This window comes from Arvicanthis niloticus, chromosome 24, assembly GCF_011762505.2.
Source record: "Arvicanthis niloticus isolate mArvNil1 chromosome 24, mArvNil1.pat.X, whole genome shotgun sequence".
Classification (NCBI taxonomy): Eukaryota; Metazoa; Chordata; class Mammalia; order Rodentia; family Muridae; genus Arvicanthis; species Arvicanthis niloticus.
Genome location: NC_133432.1, coordinates 11,449,542 through 11,472,519, shown reverse-complemented (window position 1 = coordinate 11,472,519; position 22,978 = coordinate 11,449,542). Strand labels below are relative to the sequence as shown.

The 22,978-nt window shown below is 49.0% G+C and overlaps 1 protein-coding gene across 1 annotated transcript; it reads left to right on the top strand.

The window, feature by feature from the left end:
- Positions 1-22,338, top strand: Oas2 (2'-5'-oligoadenylate synthetase 2). The gene is made up of 11 exons (XM_076922649.1): positions 1-446; positions 1,132-1,384; positions 4,282-4,460; positions 7,255-7,493; positions 9,157-9,298; positions 13,013-13,186; positions 13,279-13,561; positions 16,628-16,827; positions 17,532-17,770; positions 19,153-19,306; positions 20,789-22,338. Exons 1-11 carry the CDS (start codon positions 132-134, stop codon positions 20,849-20,851), a joined length of 2,241 nt encoding a protein of 746 aa, XP_076778764.1. The 5' UTR covers positions 1-131; the 3' UTR covers positions 20,852-22,338.
- The last annotated feature ends 640 nt before the right edge of the window (positions 22,339-22,978 follow it).

Below are 22,978 nucleotides of genomic sequence, written 5' to 3'. Positions count from 1 at the left end.
AGGCTTGGCTGTGTTGGGGGTGGGGCTTTGGACTTGATTTCCTCTTTCTAGAAACCCGAGTGCATGGCAGAAGCCCCAGGACCTGAGCTACAGTACTCTGCCTCTGCGATTCACAAGGCCAGCTAGCGATTATGGGAAACTGGCTGTCCGGCTGGTCATCTGACGGGTCATCTGGCTATTCATCTGGCTGGTCATCTGGTGGGTCTTCGGGGGTGCCCTCCGGGCCAGCGCACAAGCCAGAAGAGTCTACCCAGGCAAACCTCCAACCCAATGAAAAATGTCTGAAACAGATTGGGGTGACCTCAGTGCCATCGCACAAGCTAGAGGAGTATATCCAGGCAAATCTCAAACCCTGCGAAGAATCTCTGAAGCAGATAGACCAGGAAGTGGATGTCATTTGTTGCCTGCTGCTCATTAAGGAGTTCCCTGTGACAAGAGTGGCTAAGGTGAGACTCAGGGTGGGGGCCAGGACTCTGGATCCCAGAAGAGTTCTCTGTCCCCACAGGTGGCGGTGCTCAGTATTGTTCCACGCCAGGCCCAGGGGATTGCACTTCAAATGCTTTCCCCTGAGGACAGACAGTGCAGGGGCCCAAGCTGCTGCCAGGTCTTCCTCCGCCTGGCTGCATGACTCCCGCCAGCAGGGTGTTTTACCTCTCTGTGCCTCAGTATCCTAATCTGCAGAATGAAGTCAGCCTAGACCCCACTTCAGAGTGTTGTGATGGTAGAGCACACCATGTTCTTAGCACAGAGACCGCTGTTATCATGCTTGGTAAATTATCAGGGACTGAGTACATGCATTTGTGTTTTGCTGGATAGTGTCTTTGACTCCACATTTGTGAGATTTTTGTTCGTGTATCTATTTTCATGCCTGTATAGTACTCCACTGCATCTGTGTTTTGTTTTTTTTTTTTCATGCCTGTATAGTAGTCTGCTGTGCTATTTGTTTATCTTATTGCAGTTTGGAGTTGACTCCAGTTTGGAGCTAGCATGCAAAACATGGACACAAATTGGTGCTGGCAACCTGATTTTAAAATGACAGTGACACTGGGGAGATTTCACTTGGTTTAAGAAATGTCACTACTGTAGCTATAGAAGGTCTAGATTTCACGACTGCCCCTCCATTCCCTGCAGGGTGGCTCCTATGGCCGGGAAACTGTCCTAAGAGGATGCTCTGATGGTACCCTTGTTCTGTTCATGGGTGATTTCCAGAAGTTCCAGGATCAGAAGAAATACCAAGATAAACTCCTCGACTTGATTGAACAACTGCTGAAAAGCCAGGAGAGATACAAGAAGTCAGTAAAGCGTGGAGACACCCTGATAGTACAAGTGTCTAAACCAGGGCAGAATATACTCTTGCAGTTACTTCCAGCCTTCGATCCTCTGAGTGAGTGGTCTGGGGACTGAAGGGGGGGTGGTCCAAGCATTCTGGGAGTCCTGGAGGCCACTGGGGACTGGGGTTGTTTCCAAAATGGGGCTTGTGAATTCCTGTCTTAGTCACTGGTCGGTTGCTGTGAAGAGACACTATGACCAAGACAACTCTTATAAAAAGAAGTGTTTAACTAAGGGCTGGCTTCGAGTTTCGGAGAGTGAGTCCCTTATCATCATGGTGGAAAACAGACAGGCATATTGTTGGAGCAATAGCTGCAAGGTTCATATTCTGATCCATAGGCAGATGGCAGAAAGAGAGCAAAGACACTGGACCTGGCATGGGCTTTTGAAACTTCAAAGCCCCACCCCCAGCAGCAGACCTCCTCCAACAAGGACACACCTCCTAATCCTTCCCAAACAGTTCATCAGGTGGGGACTAAGCGTACAAAGATAATAAGCCTCTGTGGTCCATTCTCATTCAAACCACCATAAACCCTAAGCGACACAAGTCTCCTTCCCTAGGTATACTCTGTCTAGAGCTTCATTCTCATCTCATTGGCTTTGGATACAATGTTCTAAACACTTGAACCTAAAAGGGAGCCTTTATAAGTGAGAGGTTGGATGAGTTATGGGCAGACGGACAAATGGCAGGAAAAAAAAGTGGACAGGTGGATGGCTGGGTCCTACTAGATGTGTGTATGTTTGTGGGTGGATGGATGTAGGGATAGGTGGATGTGGATGGATAGATGGATGGATGTGTGGACAGATGGAAATGGATGGCTAGATGAATGGATGAATGAATGAATGAATGAACAGATGGATGGATGAATGAACAGATGGATAGATGGATGGGTGGATGAGTGGATGAAGGTATGGATGGATGGATGAACAGATGAAAATGTAGATTGATGGATGAATGGATAGATGGATGGATGAATGGATGGATAGATGTGATGGATGGATGGATGGATGGATGGATGGATGGATGGAATGGATGGATGGACGGACAGATGGAAATGTATGGATGTAGGGATGGACAGATAGATGGATGAGAAAACAGAGGCACAGGAATGTATTGTGGCCATTCTGCCAATGGTGGATTCCACTAGGCTGACAGCCCAGGACCTCTGTGCTGGAGGCCAGGGCCCCTTCATTGTTCACAATTCTAAGAAACTTCTGGGTTACTGGGCCCTTGAGTAGCCACCACCTGACCATTTTCTGACGAGATGGAGTTGTACACACACCCACATGATGGCATTCCCAGAAAGGTGGCATCCCTGGGCCCCTCCCATCTTAGGATTTGAGGGTGAGATGTCCCTACAGGCTCGTGTGTTTGAACACTTGGTCTCAGCTTGTAGTGCTCATTTGAGAGGGTGTGGAGAGGAAGTGAGGGGCTGGGAAGTGAGCCTTGAAGGCGGTAACCCCATCCTGCTTCCAACTCTGCTTCCAGTCTGTGTTTGCTTCCTGGTCCGAGAAGGAACCATGCAGCGTCACCTCCTGTAGCCATATCTTCCCCAATGGTTGCACCCTCTAACAGTGAGCCAAAAGAAAGGCATCCCTCTTCCAACCAGAAAAGTGACTGACACGTGACCCTATGGGTCCCTTGTCACCAAATCTAAGATCAGAGCAACCAGCTAACAGGTTCATTTAGTTGTAAAGGTGTGCCTGCCTTGAAAGGGCTACAGGAAATTCTGGGCTCTATCTTTTGATCCACAGAGCCTGGTATTAGGAGTCCAGCCCAACCCACCCTCTGCTGCCTTGACCCAATCAAGGAAGGTGCTGAGAGAAAATGAACTCTCCGCATGTAGTACTGGATGATGCCACCAGATGGCGATAGAAATGCATCTTCCAAAATAAGACTGAATTACAAGAAAGCAATAAATGTTGTTGAGGAAATCAGACCCTACAGGGGGCCTCATAAATCGCTTCCTTTACTAGATAAAAGGCCAACTAACTTGATCTACTTGTCTCTACCAGGTCAGGTAGGCTGCTGTGGCCATGGTTTCTGTAGTTGTGGTAGTTATGCCCCATAAGAAGTTTATAAGACTTACGTGTTACATTGTTGCATAAAGGACTTCAACTATGCCTGGTATATAGTCGCTAGTCCATAAGTGGCTAGGGCACGTGCCCAGTTCCTTGCTGGAAAGTCTATAGGATTCCTTGCCCAAAGCTGTGTACCTAAATATATTTATGAACAACAGAGCTCGGCGAGCAAATATGGAAACTAATTGGTTCATGCACCTCTCCCGTTCCCTGCTCCTGTCACCTCGAGGTGTCCTAGTCTATGTAAGAGGGACCGGTAGACATCACTCTGTGACACAGATGTATGTAGTTGTGCAAAAGTATTTGGTTTTTGTATTAATCAGAAGCCTTTATTTCTCATGTGTAATTTACTGCCTCATGCCCTGTGTGGCTTCACTGATTCTGTCTTGGCCGCATGCCGCGTGCACACACACACACACACACACACACTGCTTCATTCTTTATTATCTATCAAGGAGGATATCCCCACTGTTAGCTTTCCCAAAGAGCTAGCTGCCCTCTTCACGTCGGGCTCTCCTGCGGGGCTGGAGTTCCCGAATTCCCTTCGCAGCCACGCCAGCCCCACGCAACGACCATCCACCCCGCGATCAGCCACTGCATTACCCATCACCTGGCAAAATCAAAACTCTTAATGCTATAGTTAACCAATGGATTTAATATATCTATAAAATCTTAATAACCAAGATGCCCACACAATTAGACAAGTTATCTCAATTATCCTAACCTTTTGATATGCATAATCACCTGAGACCACAACAACCACATAGGGTTCACTGCCATTTTCCGCAGCCTTTCTCTCCCTCCCCCTACCCACGTTTCTCCCCACAATCCTGTCTCTGTCACCCTTAGCTCTGCCTCCCTTTTTCCTAGCCAATCATAGGCCTCCGCTGCAAGCAGCCTATCTGGATCTCAAAAAATCCATGGATGCAGTAAGAGCATCACCAGGGGAGTTCTCAGACTGCTTCACCACACTGCAGTGGCAGTTTTTCAAGAAATATCCCAGAAAACTGAAGGATTTGATCCTATTGGTTAAGCACTGGTACCAACAGGTAGTGTATGTTGTTGTCTTGTTTTACAAAGAGTCTCAGTCTGGCCTAGAACTCACTCTGCAGACCAGGCTGGCCTCAAATTCAGAGATGCCTCTGCCTCTGCCTCTGCCTCTGCCTCTGCCTCTGCCTCTGCCTCTGCCTCTGCCTCTGCCTCTGCCTCTGCCTCTGCCTCTGCCTCTGCCTCTGCCTCTGCCTCTGCCTCTGCCTCTGCCTCTGCCTCTGCCTCTGCCTCTGCCTCTGCCTCTGCCTCTGCCTCTGCCTCTGCCTCTGCCTCTGCCTCTGCCTCTGCCTCTGCCTCTGCCTCTGCCTCTGCCTCTGCCTCTGCCTCTGCCTCTGCCTCTGCCTCTGCCTCTGCCTCTGCCTCTGCCTCTGCCTCTGCCTCTGCCTCTGCCTCTGCCTCTGCCTCTGCCTCTGCCTCTGCCTCTGCCTCTGCCTCTGCCTCTGCCTCTGCCTCTGCCTCTGCCTCTGCCTCTGCCTCTGCCTCTGCCTCTGCCTCTGCCTCTGCCTCTGCCTCTCTGCCTCTCTGCCTCTCTGCCTCTCTGCCTCTCTGCCTCTCTGCCTCTCTGCCTCTCTCTCTGCCTCTGCCTCTGCCTCTGCCTGTGCCTGTGCCTCTGCCTCTGCCTCTGCCTCTGCCTCTGCCTCTGCCTCTGCCTCTGCCTCTGCCTCTGCCTCTGCCTCTCTGCCTCTGCCTCAAATCCTGGGACCAAAGCCATCACCCCCTACTGTATTATCTTTCTATTGAGATCATTCACAGTGAGGAAATTCCAACCATATTAACAACATACCTCAACCTGATTTGATCTCTTCTTCAGCCACAAACCAGAATAGAATATTTTCTCAACCCAAGGACATGATGGCTGCCTGACTGTGGTCCCAGCACTCTAGAAGAGAAGACACAGCTCTAGAGTTTAAGGCAAATCCCAACTATATAGCAAGACTCTTCCTTTAAAAAAAAAAATCTGAAGCTGGTGAGATGGTTCAGCAGTTAAGAGCACATACTGTGGATGGAGGAGATAGCTCAGCGGTTAAGAGCACTGGCTACTGTTCCAGGGCTCACAACCATCTGTAATGGGATCCAATGCCCTCTTCTGGTTTGTCTGAGGGCAGCTGCATTGCACTCACATATATAAAATAAATAATAAATCTTTTGAGAGAGAGAGCATATATTGGTCTTCCAGAGGACCCTGTTGGTTTCTCAGCATGCACATCATGAATCCCACAACCAACTTTCACTCCAGAGCAATCTAACACCTGCAGGTTCTGCAGGCACCACAGCATGCAAACAAAATATCTGTACACATAAAATAAAAATTTAACTATTTTAAAATAGTTTTTTTTAATTCCAATATCAGACGCCATGTATGGAGGGGGCATAGTACATGTGTGGAGGTCAGAGGACAGCTTACAGGAGTGGGTCTTCTCCTTCCACCATATCAGTCCTGGGGATTGAACTCAGTTCAACAGGCTTGGTAACAAGCACCTTTCCTCACGAGCCCTCTTGCTGGCCCTCCCTTATTTTCAAACACTGTAAATGGATCACATTGCACACAGTTGGTGTCTTATTTCACTCCACTCTCGTGCCCCATCATTACATAGCAATAGCTTTTTCCTTTCCTTGTATTCTTCCGTTGACATAATACAGCCATGTGTTTCTTCTCTGCTGGGTTGGGTCTTTGAGTGATTCCTCTATGAATTGGATCGTTGTGAGTGGTCTCCAACATATCTTTTGTGAACTTCAGCACTCATTTTTGGGGGGGGGTAAATACGCAGAACTGCTGAGTTCTCAGACAGACCTCCAGACAACATGCGTGTACATGTCCATATTTACATACATGGACTCTATATGAAATACAGTGGTGAGTGTTTATTTAGCTTTAATAGAGTGTCAGTCAGTGATCCAGGTTCAGTGAGAGATGCTGTCCCAGGTGGAGAATGACAGGAGATACCTGCCCTTGACCTCTGGTCTTCTCTGTCTCTCTGTCTCTGTCTCTGTCTCTGTCTCTGTCTCTGTCTGTCTCTCTGTCTCTCTGTCTCTCTCTCTCTCTCTCTCTCTTTCACACACACACACACACACTCACTCAGAACTCAAACTCATAGTCACGTACTGATGCACACCTTCACACAAACACATACAGCACATAACTCACACACCTCAAACTCATATGCACACACTCATACATCCACACACTGACACACACCTTCACCCTCATCCACACTGATGCAACCACATGCATGCACTGACACAATCACACACACACACTTCCACACTCACATATCCACTCACACTCACACACACGCACACACACTTGCATTCTCCCATTCACATACACCCACAGTCAAAGCCACAGAGCCACACATGTTCACACTCACACACACTCATGCATACATACAGGCACATTCACAGAGAGACATGCACATTTGCAATCACATACACACTCACACATTCACACTCTCACACACAGTCACACACTCACTCACACAGTGACACATATTCACACTCACACCCACTACACATTCACACACACTCATGCATATGCACACACACATTCACAGGAACACCCACATTTACCATCACATATATAACCACACTCAACACATTCACAGTCTCACATGCACACACTCACACACAATCACACATGCACACACTTGCACACACACATACTCCCGTAAGCAGTGTGAGCACTCCAGGTGTTCCTTCCACACCTTCTGCAGTATCGGATGGTACAAACACATTGACTTCCAGGTGTGGGGGATGCTGACTCTGACTTCCTGATGGCCTTGTCTTCTGTCCCAGTGCCAGGAGAAATGGAAAATACCCCCACCTCAGCCATTGCTGTATGCACTGGAACTGCTCACTGTGTATGCCTGGGAACAGGGCTGCCAAGCTGAAGACTTCGACATGGCACAAGGTGTTAGGACCGTGCTGCAACTCATCAGTCAGCAGACAAAGCTGTGTGTCTACTGGACGGTCAACTACAACTTTGAGGATGAGACAATCCGGAACAACCTTCTGTACCAGCTCAATTCCCCAAGGTACCCTAGCTTCCAGAACTCTCCAACTGCAGGCCAGGGCCTCACTGAGAGCGAGTTCCGAACCCTTGCTGGGAGCCAGGGGGAACCTGAGGGTCTGCTTGCAAAGGAGAACCAGCTGATGCATTTCATGTTCCAACTCATGGTCGGGTTTTGTCTGCCAGTGGGTGGCAGGAGGAGGGGGCTGGGAGAGGAAAAAGATTTTGCAGCAAGGAACAGAGGGATCTAATGTCTCTGAAAAGGCAGAAGTCGAGAAGTCAGTATGGCTGGGTACTGTGGATCCCTCAGCAGCTTAGGGAAGCCACAGCCTTCAGAGTCTGGGCTGTCAGCTTCCCCCAGCCCCTGCAGCATGCGTGTGCATGTGCACATGCGTATGTCTGTATGTACGCACATGGAAGCCAGAGGTTAACATCAGGTGTCTCCTCACATCTGTACCTCACTCTCTACTTTGTGTTTAAAGATTCATTTATTTTATGTGTATGGGTGCTTTCTTATGTCAGTGAACCACATGCATGCAGTGCCTACGAAGGCCAGAAGAGGGAGTCAGATTCCTTGGGACTGTAGCTAACAGATGGTTGTGAACCACTGCTTGGGTTCTCAGACTAAGCCTGGGTCCCCTAGAAGAGAAGCAAGTGCTCTTAATCGCTGAAGGTCTCTCCAGCCCCTCTACCTTATTTTTTGAGTCAGGGTCTCCTACTGATGCTCAATAATCAATAGGCTAGACTAGCTGGCCAGGGAGCCCCCCAGACCCACATGCCTCTGCCCCCTCAGGACTGGGATTAAAAATTCACACCAATGTCTGGCTTTTTGTGTGAGTCTTGGGGACCCCGATTCAGGGCCTGTTTGTGAGGCAGGTACTTCACCTGCTGACCCATCCCCCAGTTTGATTCCTCTCTTTCCATTAAGATTTATTTGTGTGTCTGTTTGAGCACAGAAGTGGGTGTTCACCACTTTGCCCATAGAGACCAGAAGAGGGTACCAGGTATTCTCCGTCTATCCCTTGGAGGTAGGATCTGTCTTCTTCAACCTGAGTTCCTGTGTTTTTCAACTAGGCTGGAAGCCAGCAAGCCCCAGAGATCCTGCTGTCTCTACCCCACCCCTAAGATCCAGGGTTGAAGCCATGTTCAGGACACCTATATTGTTATGCTTGGTCCCAAACTCTGGTCCTTATAGTTGAGCACTAAGCACTCCTAGGACTGAGCATTGAGCACTCTTAGGACCGAGCGCCAAGCACTCTTAGGACTGATCTCTAAGCACTCTTAGTTGCCAAGCTGTCTTCCCAGTCCCAGGTTTATTTATTATTTATTTGAAATATTTATTTACTTATTTCATATATGCGAGTACATTGTGGGATCAGATCCCATTACAGATGGTTGTGAGCCACCATGTGGTTGTAGGAATTGAACTCAGAACCTCTAGAAGAGCAGTCAGTGCTCTTAACTGCTGAGCCATCTCTCCAGCCCCCTAGATTTCTTTCTTGTGGGGGTACATGGAACGTGAAATAAGGTCTTACTGTATAGCCATGGCTGGCCTAGAACTCACTCTGTAGACCAAGCTGGCCTTGAACTCACAGAGACCCACCTGCCTCTGCTTCCCATGTGCTGGTATTAAAGGTGTGTGCTGTTAAACCCAGCCCTGATTTTTTTCCATCTAATAAAATTCCTAGACCAGTCATCTTGGATCCAACTGACCCAACCAACAACGTGGGCAAAGATGCTGAGTTCTGGCAGCTACTGGCAGAGGAAGCTCAGGACTGGCTACGCTCTCGCAGCCTGAATGTGTCACCTGCACCATATTGGGAAGTTCTGGTAAGAGGGTTTCCATGCTGGAGAGAGGAACCTCCCAGCACTGACCTGGGTGTGTGCCTTAGCTTCCTGTGTGTGACCACTATAACACAATCACACCCTCAATGTGGCTTAAAGCAACAAAAATTTATTCACCTATTGTTCTGGATGCCAGAGTTTCAAAGACAAGAAATGGAGAGCACTGGGCTCTCCTGGGAGGTTCAAGGAGACCTTTCCCTGTGACATCATCTCCCTACCTTTCCCTGTGACATCATCACCCCACCTTTCCCTGTGACATCATCACCCTACCTGTCTTAGGGTTTTCCTGTTGTGAACAGACTCCATGACCAAGGCAACTCTTATACGGATAACATTTCAGGTTCAGAGGTTTAGTCCATTATCATCAATGTAGGAAGTAATGCCACATCCAGGCAGGCATGGTGCAGAAGGAGCTGAGGGTTCTACATCTTCATCTGAAGTCCACTAGGAGGAGACTGACTTCCAGGCAACTAGGATGAGGGTCTTAAAGCCCATGCCCCCAATGACACACCTACTCCAACAAGACCACACCCACTCCAACAAGGCCACACCTACTCCAACAAGGTCACACCCATTCCAACAAGGCCACACCTACTCCAACAAGGTCACACCCACTCCAACAAGGCCACGCCTACTCCAAGGCCACACCTCCAAATAGTGCCACTCTCTGGGCCAAGCATATTCAAACCACAACACTACCTTTCCATCCACTACCACACTCTACCCTGTCTGCCTGCTTGTTCCTCAGCTATGATGGCTCCTCTAGTTAGCCCCATTTTCTATTAGGTCATGGTTATGGGTACTCTAGGCCTAAACCCCAATATATTTTAGGAGGACACAACTCAACCAACTCTTAGAGGCCACATGATATGTGTGAGGTAGAAAAGGGGGGTCATAGAAATTGGGTTCCCCCCAGAAAAGTGAGGAATTTACTTCAGCAAGAGTGATGTCAGGAAGTGGGGAGGAGGCAAGGGAGGGAAGGGGGAGAAGAGGGAGGAAAAGAGGCAGAGCCTCGTAGAAGCACAGAGAAGTCATGCTGTGTGTGACACTCTAGCAAACCCTGAAGTCCAAGCCATGGATGCAGACCAGCAGCAAAGCAGAGGAAGTCTTCCTGTCAGAGGGGGACTGTCAGTGCACCCCTAAGTTAGACCAGCTGGATTTGTTCAAAGGCTACTTTGTTAACCTTGGAAGTGGGACAGAAGGGCCAGTGGAACAGGAGTTACAGACAGTTGTGAGCCACCACCCAGGTGCTGGGAATCAAACCTGTGTCCTCTGACAAAGCAGACAGAACACTTAACCACTGAGCCATCTCTATAGTCCCTGCCACACCTTTTGATTCCCCTGCTGCAGTCTCACCAGCCTGTCCCTTGCAGGCTGTTATGTCATGTAGGAAGCTGACCTGACAGACCTGACGGCTGGAAGGCACCGCAGGTCTGTCACGTCAGCTTGAAAAGCGGGCCGATTCAAAGCTGCTAAAAGCGGCGGAACTGCCGCCACTTCAAAGCAGCTACCTGTTTTTTCTTACGGTGCAGCCGCCGACTCAAAGCGGCTGCCCGTTTTTTCTCTCAGCGCCACAGACTAAAAGCGGCTGTGGCTGCCAGCCGAGAGAAGCAGCGCCGCAACCTCAAAAGCGGCTGACGGGCTGACATTCGCCCGTCAGCCGCTGAGGTGACTCCAAGATGGCGGCTGACTCAAGGCTTTCAGGGAAAACCATCAGTGCACTGTGCATGCGCAGTACACTGCGCATGCGCAGTGCATTTAGGAACTTGACTCCAGCCCCTCCCAAACGGGGCATGCAAATAAGGTACAACTAGGGTACCACGAACCTGGCCAATCACCCTGCCCGGGCGGGGTATGCTAATGAGTATGCTAATGAGTCATTGCAAATTGACCAATCGGACACCTCCATGTGCTTTGCCACGCCCAGGGCTGGGGGTATATAAGTAGCCCATTCTGAGCATTCCAGTCAGTCTCTCCCAGAAACCTAAAAGAGCGCTTCCAATAAAGGCTGTTGAGAAGAATCCGGTTTGTCGCGTCTTCCTTGCTGGACAAGCGGGGCGCGACAATGTCACTGTCTCTCCACAGCTGCTTCAAAGTCTAGGCCCAGCAACCAACACACAGGCAGGAATGAGTGTTTTCCAGTTCATATGCATCTATGCACATACTCACATGCATACTCACATATGTAGGCTTAGATACTTTTTAAACCTACTTTAATAAGGGTTTTGTGACATCTCGAACCCCCTTCTAGCCCATGGTCCAAAGGTAGGGGAGAAAAGATGGTGAACAGGACAAGGGGATGTGGATCTGCTTAGAAGAAGTTCTTTGGAGGTGATTCCAATCTCCATTGTCAGGATACCAGCAGCCCAGTTCAGTAGTCTCAGGATACCAAACATGTATCAGCAGCGGTGGCACAATCCAGCAGAAACAGCCAGGCCTCCGCCAAATCGCTGTGTGTCACGGGGAGAAGCCAGGACCAGCTGGGATGCCAGGAGTTCTCTGCTGTGCCTCTTTTAACAAAACTAAGACTGGAGACCAATGAAGCATTGCACAGCTAGCTATGAGGGTGCTCCAGCACTGTCCGTTCAGTCTCATTTATTCTCTCTCCAAATATCACACATCCTCCCACGAGTCTTTGCCTCAGCGAGACATCCCTCGGGTCTGCGTCACGTGACGCAACCAGAAATTTCCACCTCACATCTGTGAACACACATCTTTGGACCTGAGGCATCACAACAGTCACAGGCGCGTGTGCACACACCTGTGCTGACACTCGCTTGAGTTTGCATGCATGCGTTTGCAGGCACATTCAGGCGCATACACAGTGCCCACACTCATGTGTGCACGGAGCACTCACGCCTCGTAGTCATACATAGCCTCGCATGTGTGTGCACTCCTGTGGGTACGCACGCGTGTGACATGTGTACCCATGCGCCCATCCTTTACACCATGTGAGCTGTGGAAGAGGAAGGTACTGAGGATGCCGTTGCTAAGGGTCACAACATCTAGAAGTACCAAAATCATCTGAGACTGCGGAGGGAGTTGGGCAATCCTGGTGTCCTCAAGGCGGCTGATCATCCGCCAGTGCTCCCTAGGAAACCTATCTACTTAGACTTCTCTTCCTCTCCTGTTTAAAAGAAATATATACCCTAAATTCATAATCTTATGGCTCTGACAGTGGGTAATCCAAGCGCAGCCTTGCAATGCTGGAATGGAGACCCTCAAGGTCTCCCTCCCTTGTTAAGCTTCTCAAGGCTGCCCTGGTGTCCTGCCTCCTTCATCCATCATCAAAAACCATTAGCTCAACGTCTTTGAGCTCCCTCATCTCTGTCACTGTCCTCACCTCTACTTGTTCAAATTTAATCTCCCATCTGCCTCTTGGAAGGTCCTTGGGGACCTTCTTATGCTAGCCCAGGACACCTCCCATGTCTGCACTCCACACACCACTCAGAAGGATCCAGGTCTCTCCCAAATAGCCTATGAGGAACCAGGAAAGTTTATGCTGGAGTGGAGGGGGTCAGTGCAAGGGGGTTAAGGGTTTTTTTGCCTGGCATCTCAAGAGTGTTCTCTGGATACATCAGTGCAAACTCCAGAGACAAGAAGGCCTCTGCCCACAGTTGGAAGCCAGCTGGTCGCAGGATGGAGGTGACTTTTGTGCTGGCTCCTGTGCAGAGCTCACCAAGATTCTCTCCTCCCTAGCCCATGCCACTTTTCATCACCCCAAGCCATTTACTGGACAAGTTCATCTCTGACTTCCTCCAGCCAAACAAGGTCTTCCTAAAGCAGATCAAAGAAGCTGTTAACATTATCTGTTCCTTCCTTAAAGAGAAGTGCTTCCAGAATTCTGGCACCAAAGTCCTGAAGATCATCAAGGTGAGTGCCGGCCCATCCCCGATTCCAGTTCCTGAGTACCAGGAAGACAAGGGTGAAGGGAAGCAGCAGTTCACTTTCTCTGTCCTCCCTAGGGAGGATCCACTGCCAAAGGCACAGCTCTGAAGCAGGGATCAGATGCTGACATCGTACTGTTCCTCAGCTCGCTGGAGAGTTATGACTCTCTACAAGACAAGCGCTGCTGGTTCGTCCAGGAGATCAAGGAGCAGTTAGAAGCCTACAAGCAGGCCCTTGAGGTGGAGGTGGAGTTTGAGAAATCAAAATGGAAGGCCCCCAGGGTGCTGAGTTTTACCTTGAAATCCAAGAGTCTCGATGAAAGTGTTGAGTTTGATGTCCTTCCTGCCTGTGATACACTAGGTAAAAGTGAGAACATTTTGGAAGGAGTGGAGGGCTCCTTCCAGAATCTGGAATGCTGGGTAATGAGCTATAACTGTCTACCAATTCTAGCCCAGGCCCCTAGCAGGTGCATGGCTACGATACACCTACATGTGATTTCATTCTTGTGAAAGCACCTCCAGATAGCCTCCAGGAGCTGTAGGTTCCATTTGTATGGTGTGTCAGGGATGGCACATACAGAGGTAGATATGTATCATAGATAACATCCCTTCATCTCCTTCATGGAGAAGAGAATAAAAGAACTGAACGAGCCAAACCTTTGTGAAACAAGAAACAGGAAATTGGTGTAGGCAAAAACTCCTTAAAAATCCCGTTCACAGATGAGAGCTACAGAGACATAGATGAATAAAAGGCCTCAGGTTAGGCTGGGGAGGTGGCTCTGTGCTGTGTTTGTCATTTAGTTGTGGAGATCTGAGTTGTATCCCTTAGCACCGATGTATAAAAAGCCAGACTCCAAGCGATGGGGTGTAGATGCAGGGGAGGTGCGTGGAGGCAGAGACGGTCTAGCTGAGTCAGAAAGTCCTAGGTTCATTGGGAGAGCCTGTCTCAATGGAAAAAGGTGAGGGAGGATACACCAGCCGCCAAGCCACCTCCTCTGGCCTCTGCATGACTAAACACAGGCAAGCAAACGTACCTATATGCACAAAGCAGCCTAGAGGAGGAAGGGGTTTGTTTGGTTGGTTTACACTTCTGCATCTCGGTCCATCATGGAGAGCCATCAGGAAGGGAGTCCAGGGCAGAAACTCGAGGCAGGACACTGAAGTGGAAATCATGGGGTAATGCTGCCTCACTCACAGACTTATGCTTAGCTAACTTTCTTATTCATCAAGGGGATGGTGCCACCCACAGTGGGCTTGGCTCTCCCATAACAACTCAGATGACTCTGGGCTTTCTCATGTCTCATGTGCTCTTTCTCTCTCTCTCTCTCTCTCTCTCTCTCTCTCTCTCTCTCTCTCCCTCTCTCTGTCTCTCATGTACATACTCGTGCACACACAGAAGTGAAGCTAATGTATGTCTCCTATATCAGAATTATGAAGCCCCTAGTATCTTCCACCTGAGTGGTCCTTGGGAATGGGGTATAATTAGGGATAAAGCATTTGCTTAACATGTGTAAGACGCTGTATTCAATGTGAGGACCACAGAGTAAAGTGAAACTCACACCCATTACTTGGGCCTGAGACTATAGCTCAGCTGCAGAGTACTTACCTGTATGCTCAGGACCCTGGGATTGACCCCCCCACACACATACACCTCCCAGAAAAGAAACACGGCTATATAGAATGGGGGTCAGCATGCTGTTGTCTGTCCGTCTGTTTGTCTGTCTCTATCTGTGTGCTTTGAAAAGGGCAACTGTCCTGGTTTGGCTTCTGTTGCTAAAACACTAAGCAAATCAACTTGGTTTGTTCATCTTACACGGGTTCCATCATGGAGGGAGGTCAGGGCTGAAACCTGGAGGCAGGAACTGAAGCAGAGGCCAGAAAGAGGTGCTGTTTACTGGTTTGCTCTCTAGATGGCTCGCCCTGCCTTCTTATACAACTGTACAACTCAGGACCACCTGCCCAGGAGCGGCACCACCCACAGTGAATGGCCTAGGCCCTTCTGCATCATTCATCAATTAAGAAAATGCCCCACAGACCTGGCCATAGACCAGTCTGAGGGAGGCCATTCCTCAGTTGAGATTCCCTCTTTCCAGGTGTGTCTAGGTCTGTGTTGACAGAAAGCTCACTAGTACAGCAACACAGTGAATATTTTCACCCTGGAAGGGCACAGTTTTCCCAACTCTGCCATTTCAATGTGAAAACAGCCATGCACGAGAGATTCACAAATGGGGTCAACTCTGTCCCAATAAAACTTTATTCACAAACACACACACACACACACACACACACACACACACACACACACGAGACTAAACATGCCTCAGAGACAGAGTATGCAAGCTTAAGCTCAGACCTGACCAGAGGAGTCTTTCTCTAATGGTGAGAATCTTCTGGATCTGGGTTCTGTATCCATTGGGAGCTTGAGATGGAACCACTGAAGAGGGGAATCTTCACCTTGTCTCAGTTATCTCAAATATAATCAGCCACAGTGGACAGTGGCTGGCCTAGTGGGTATCACTGATATGTGTGTGCGCTACTGTAAACCCACTGTGCCCTCCAGACATTCGGTCACTGACTGTCTGCATCTTAGATAGCTGTCAGCAGTTCAAATACATGTCCATGGTTCGAAGGAAATTCTCCCATTGAATTAAATTCCCACCCAATAAAATTACATTTGTCAAAAAAAAACAAAAACAAAAACAAAAACAAAAACAAAAACAAACCAACAACATAGGATGGCTTCAGTGGCTAAAGAGAGCTGGCTGTTTTTTGGGGGACCTAAGTTTGGTTCCCAGCACTAAGCTCCAGTTACATCCTGTAACTCCAGCTCCAGGGGACCTGGTACCTTCTTCTGGCCCTCAGTCACTTGAACTTACACATGCATGCACACAGGACACATGCACAGAGAGAGGGGGGGGGAGGGGGAGGGGGAGGAGGAGGGAGAGGGAGAGGGAGAGGGAGAGGGAGAGGGAGAGGGAGAGGGAGAGGGAGAGGGAGAGGGAGAGGGAGAGGGAGAGGGAGAGGGAGAGGGAGAGGGAGAGGGAGAGGGAGAGGGAGGCACACATGCATGCACACACACAAATGAAAATAAAGTTTTGAAACACCTGTTTTGAGCACTGTGGACATAGATACATTGGTGAAGTGTCTCACATGCCCAAGATCTGGTTACAGTTCCCTGTATTGCATAAACTGGGCATGGTGGTGTACAGCTGTAATCTCAGCATTTGGAAGGTAGAGGCAGGAGAATCAGAAATTCCTGATTCTTCTTGGCTACATAGTAAGTTCAATGCCATCTTGGGCTACATGAGATTCTGTCCCAAATAAAATAAAATAAAATAAAATAAAATAAAATAAAATAAAATAAAATAAAAAACTCTGTTGCTTACCATATTCATGTGATCTAACAGACATTTTTCTCCCTTGTTAGGTCAACTGCGTTCTGACTCCACCTCCAGGACCTCCAGGACCAAAGCCTACAAGAAGCTGATTGAGCTGTATACATCACAGGATATCCCTAAAGGAGGAGAGTTTTCAGTTTGTTTTACAGAGCTACAGAGAAACTTCATTGAAACCCGGCCCACCAAACTGAAGGGTCTGATCCGCCTGGTCAAGCACTGGTACAAACAGGTCAGTCAGCCTCCTGCTCTGGCCAAATCTGGCTGGTGTTTTTAACCAGTAAACTGAGACACAGGCTTTGCCAAGTGTTCTGGACACCCAAATCCTCCCATGCTAGGGGCTGGGCCTCTTTAGGGAACCTGCTTTTCATTAAGTCATGGATCTTCTGAGTGTCTTCTGCCCTGATATCTGGGTCAGACCTTTTGGGCCTCCTAGTGCAAAGCAATGTGTGGCGATTTCTGACTTCAGGCTGGCCAAAGAGTTTGGCTTCAAACAAGTTCTCTCCTGAGATGCACGGATTAGTTAATGCTGTGTGCCACAGGTTGCCACTACTGCTGTGTACACCCCATGCTCTCTCTCAGAAGGTAGGATGAAGCTGTCACCTGAAACTAGAGTCACCATGGATACCTGAGGGCTAGTAGGGTGGGGATCTCTGGCTTGACTTTCAGCAAGTCACATGACTTCCTCAACCCACCCCCACCCCATTTCCTCTGATATGGCAATCCATGTTGCAGGACCCATAACTAGCATACAGAGGGTCCCATCAGCCAGCAGTCACATAGCCCAAACGCAGATCTAGGAAGACTACCTAGAACTCTGGGGTCTCCCTCTTCCAAGTTCTATGTCATTACCCAGTTGCCCCAGGCAATTCAGGAGACACACTGGGCTCCTCTGCTTCACCAAGGTCAACTGACCTCCCCACTCTCCCTCACTAGTATGAAAGGAAGATGAAGCCAAAAGCATCTTTGCCCCCAAAGTACGCCCTGGAGCTGCTCACCGTGTATGCCTGGGAGCATGGCAGTGGCACAGATGACTTCGAGACTGCTGAAGGCTTCCGGACCGTCCTGGACTTGGTCATAAAATACCGGCAGCTCTGCATCTTCTGGACAGTCAATTACAACTTCGAAGAGGAGTACATTAGGATGTTCCTACTGACCCAGATCCAGAAAAAGAGGTGCCTACTCTCCCTCCCCCGTTCTGAATTAACCCGATTCTTTTCCACGCTATTTCTTCCGTGACCTAGATTCTTCTCCCCGGGGGTCCTGTTCATTCCCCGCTTGAAACTGAGAGAGGAGAGAACCCAACCTCGGGAATGGGAGGGGCTTGCTAACCAGGAGGGATGCTGAAGCAGGCGGCCGGCAGAGGGCGCTCGCGCTGCTTTCCTTGTTCTGTCAGGTGGAAATGTGTGCGTGCTAGACAATCCCGAGAGGGGTCTGAGATGGCAGGATATCCCTGAGAAATCCCGCTGCCGTTCCCAGCCATGCATACACCCCACCCATGCATACACCACAGCAAGTCAAAGGACAACTTCCAGAGTCAGTTCTCTCCTCCCACCACGTGGGTCTAAGAAGATCAAACTCCAGTAGGTCATAGACTGGGCAGTAAACGCCTTTACCCTTAATCCAGCCCCTGTCATTAGCATCTAGTCAGATCTGGTTTTATCTTTCAGAACGAAAACAATAAAGCCAGGCAGGGTGGTACCTACCGCAGTCCCAACATTTCCAAGGCTGAAAGGTGGAAGATTTGGTTGTTGTTTTGCTTTGTTTTGTTATTTATTCATTCATTATTTCGTTCGTTTAAGACAGGGTCTCTTTACATAGCCAGCTACCCTAAAACTCACTATGTAGACTAGGACAATCTCCCAACACAGAGAGATCTGCCTGCCTCTGCCTCCTGAGTGCTGGGGTTAAAGGCGTGCACCACTACAACCTGGCAGGAGGATCTTAACTTAGACCATAGGCTTGTCCACAAAGCAAACTGTCCCCACAAAATTATTTAAATAAAGGGAAGGGTCCTCAGAGTGTACACTCGATACCATGAGCAAGAAACAAAGGTGGAGGAAGAAAAGGAAAAGGGGAAGAAAATAAAACAGCGAAGGGAAGAAACAAGAGCATTAAGATCAGAAACGCTGGGTTTGCCTGCGCATGCGCAACGTTCCCCAGCCTATCTCCCCACCACCACACAGCCTCCCCCACCCCCAGCAACTTTGCAACTAAGTAACTACTTAGCAACACTGCCTTGTGTGGTGCCTTCTAGTTGGGCGAGAGTCTCTTGAAAGAGGTGGTCACTGTATGCTTTGCTGTCCAGCGTAAATAACAGCTTTGGGGGGGGGGGTTCTTCAAATGTAACAATTTTAGGAAGTAACTTTGACTCTTAAGTAGTTTCAAATTGTTTGACCTAGGCTGCCAGGATACATTGTTTCATTGACAAAAAAAAAAAAAACAAAAAAAAACAAAAAAACCAAAAACAAAACAACAACAACAAAAAAAAAAACCAGCCAATCCTGAAAGCCCAGGGTCTTGACAACCCTTTCAGACTATCTAACCTCCCCTTTAGGCCTGTGATCCTGGATCCAGCAGATCCCACCGGCGACGTGGGAGGAGGTGACCGCTGGTGTTGGCATCTTCTAGCTGAAGAAGCAAAGGAGTGGCTGTCTTCCCCCTGCTTCCAAGTGGGGGAAAAAAACCCTGTACAGCCGTGGAAAGTGCCAGTAAGAGCCCTCTAAAGAACTCGGGTGGCCCCATCACAGAGTCCAGTCAAAGGCTTCCTTAGTGTAGTGGTTTGGAATTGCTGAGCTCACAAAGAACCAAAAACTGGACTCCAGGAGTTCAGTCAGTCACTACACACACACACACACACAAAGAGAGAGAGAGAGAGAGAGAGAGAGAGAGAGAGAGAGAGAGAGAGAGAGAGAGAGAGAGAGAGTTTAGTTCTTCCAGGTACCTAGAGATCCAGAGACAAATGACATGGTGGGATCTAGTCTCTCCAGGAGGGATCTTGTGGCAGTACCAAGGCTTTTTATCCTTTGTTTAGGTGCTGCCTTGCTCCCAATCTGTGCCTCCATGGCAGCACCACCCATGTCCCCAGTCAAAATGACAGCAGGCACTGTCAGTTATCCCCCAGAAGTAAGGGTACTACTCTGCCTAGCTCTTTTGGAACTGTCTTCTGTCCTCTTCGGTCGATTTCAGCACAAGTGGCCCTGAACATAGGGCGCCTGCACATTGCAGCTTCGCCCAACAGGAAGATGGGGGAAGAACTGATAACTGAGAGTCCGGGATTCTGAGGCAGGGTGGGTGTGGCAGGGATTCCAGCCTTGGAAGGCTGAGTCGATGGAATCCCCAGAGCAAGCTAGTTCTGGGTTTGACTGATAGACCCTGGCTCAATAACTAAGGTAAAATAGTGACTGGGGATGATTCCTCAGGGCTTCACACATGTAGACATATTGCATGTGCACCCACACAAACATATATACAAATTCACGAAACACACACACAAACATGCATACAAATCCATGTAACAGAGGGAAAAATAGTAAAAGGGGGTGGTGGGACATTAGTTTAGAAGTTTCATTGTTACATTCTTACACATTAAAAACGTGGAATTGTTACATGGCCACTGGTAACTTTGAAAGTGGCTACCAGGCAAAGCTGTGTCTTCTCAGGGTGAGAGCGTTTTCCTCCTTCACCCAACACACACTGGACACAGCCCTGCAGGCTCCCCTCCCACAGGCAAACACACTCTGTTCTCCCTTCTGTCCTTTCTCAGTCCTGTTGACATCTGGGGACAAGTTGAGAGGGCTGTGTTGTCCAGTGGAGGATGCCGACCACTCTCCCAGTCTCTTCTAGGTGTTTCCCAGAAGAGAAAAAAAAAATATTCTGGTGAGAGAAAGTTTGTCCCTGGTGAGACCCATACCTCAGGGGCGTGTCCCTACCTTCACCTGCAGGGCCAGCCCACATTAGCCAAAACTAAAGCTGTCTGTTTGTTTATGTGTTTGTCTCTGGTCAAGTTTCCCAAATATGTTTTCAAGATTCTTTTCTGGAGACAGGCTCTTACTATGTAGCTCTGACTGCCCTGGAATTCCCTTTATAGTCCAGATTGGCCTTAACTCACAGAGCTCTACCTGCCTCTGCTGGGATTAAAGGTACACTATCACTATGCCCTTCTTTAAGCTCCCCCTCCCATCTCTCTCCAGGTAGTACAGACCCCAGGAAGCTGTGGAGCTCAAATCTACCCCACTGTGGGTGGGGTGTACTAAGTTGGAGACCATTCAGCTCTGGAGCAAAAATTCTGGAAGAAGCTTCTAGAGTCATCTGGCAAAGTCTCAGTTCATATTATAAAAGGGAGCCTGGGTCCAGTCCCCTCTTGCTGGCTCCCACCTGTCTCCTTCCTGCTTGAAATCAAGACATGAAAAGAAATCAGGACATGGGATTCTCCCCACCCTCACCCAGGGTCACCTGATCTGCTAGTCTCCAGTCAGCAGCTCCAGACTCACCCTGTGTCACCAAGGTTAAGTCCCTCCCTAGCCCTTCACTGCCATCAGTCCCAACTAGCCCTTACAGTCTTCCCTTGCATCTTTGCCTCTCTTTCCTTGTCCCTGTGGATACAGAGATGGCCGATCCAGCAGCTACCCAACACCCCGCTTCCTCCACCTCTGCTGTTAAAACCCTTTCTCTCTCCCGGGAAGTGTAAACAACATCTACCCCCTATTAAGGTCCCAGGACAAACCAAGGTACATTTCTACCTTCCCTGAGGTGCCAAGGAGTTGACTGAGCTTATCTGCTCACAAGTGAGGGGTTACCGGTAGGAGCATGGGGACCTTTGAAGCTGCCACACTAGAAGGTCTGCACCCAGCTAGGATGATGGCTTCCCTGGGGATGCACAAAGGGAACCCCTCCCCTCATCTTTCCTCCTGTATCCTCTAGCCCCGCCCAGAGACCACGTGCAATCAGGGCAGAATAGCATACAGCTAGTTGGGACCAGTTGTTAGATAACTCAGGCGAGGAGCCCATAACCTTCCCACCCCACCCCTCTTCCAAGGGTAAAGATCAACAGTCAGCAGGCCCAGCTGTGATGGTCACTGATGAGCAAGCTCAGGTGGACTCCTGAAGATGGCGGCAGTGTGGCTCAGTGAATAGCTCTGCATAACATTTTATGCACGCCAAATGCTGGTTGATATCTCTTGCCTTAGCCTTGTCAGGTGCCCGGGGGGCGGGAGGAGAAGGGGGCTTCACCCCAGGGCTTTAACTGTACAGATACACAAGGTCTAAGCCCTTTGCATCCCCAAGTAAGGTTGAGCCTTTTCTGTCTGTGCTTGCTCTGATGCACTGAGCGCCATGCCTGGCCCCTGTGCCTCTTGTAAGCATAGAAATTCAGCATCCCAGGGAGTTGACCTTGGTGTGAACTCCTGTATCCATCTCTGATGTATGCTAGCCCAAACAGAAATCCTAGGCACGTGACTGGAGGATCAGAACATTAACCCTTGCCCTTCTGCAGGGAAGAGATGGGGCTGAAGGTGAAGTTCAAACCTCATGACCAGTGATGGAATCCATTACCCCTAAGTGCTGAGACCCCACAAAGTCTCTGGATAAGGGAGTTCCAGTAACCTCTACACTGATAAACATCCCAATGAATCAACAAGGTAGAATCCGGCCTCCATGGGGACAGACACGCCTGGGTCAGTCCCCTCCCTGGAGACTCTGTGTTTGGTTGTTCATTTATATGCTTCATAATAAATGATGGTCTTGGGTGCATCCTTTCTTCAGTCTATGAGCCGTCATGATAGGTTATGAATCCTGAAGGGGGTCATGTGTGCAACCCACACAAATACAGACCCTTGCAGAGCACGGTGGGAGACTCAAACCGGACAAAGGGACACCTTCTTTCTCATAGTGTCCTCTCAGCATCTGTAGGTAGGTTAAAGTCATTTGGAGCAGAAATACAAGAGGATTCACAGTGACCTGGGAAACACGCTGTCACCGGTTATTACTGGAAGTAGCTAGGACATCAGTTCTTTCTCAGAAAATTGGTGATTAATGCTTATGAACAAGAAATAATTAATCCTGGGCTCACCTGTGCAATCGTGTCAAGATAAGTAAGTGGCCATAACTAATGAAGAAAAAGCGTTATTATTTTTTTTTTGTAGAAACATATTCCATCGGTGCTGAAAAGCGTGCAAAATTAAAACATCTCCGGTTTGCAACATGCAACAATGATGTCATGATCTAGGAGGTACGGTCATTGTATCCCGATGGGGACATTATAACCTGGGTCAGGTTGTCACCTCCCCAACCCACAGTTAAAACACATCAACGAGAGGGAGACTGTGCAGTCGGACATGTGCCCTGGGTTCCACGGAACTCAAACAATAGAAGATAAAAACCAG

Excerpts from the sequence above, each read along its gene's own strand:
- Oas2 (XM_076922649.1), top strand. The coding sequence starts at position 132 with ATGGGAAACTGGCTGTCCGGCTGGTCATCTGACGGGTCATCTGGCTAT. Across the intron at positions 4,461-7,254 it reads TTAAGCACTGGTACCAACAG|TGCCAGGAGAAATGGAAAAT; the intron begins GTAGTGTATGTT and ends CTTCTGTCCCAG. Across the intron at positions 7,494-9,156 it reads TACCAGCTCAATTCCCCAAG|ACCAGTCATCTTGGATCCAA; the intron begins GTACCCTAGCTT and ends TAAAATTCCTAG.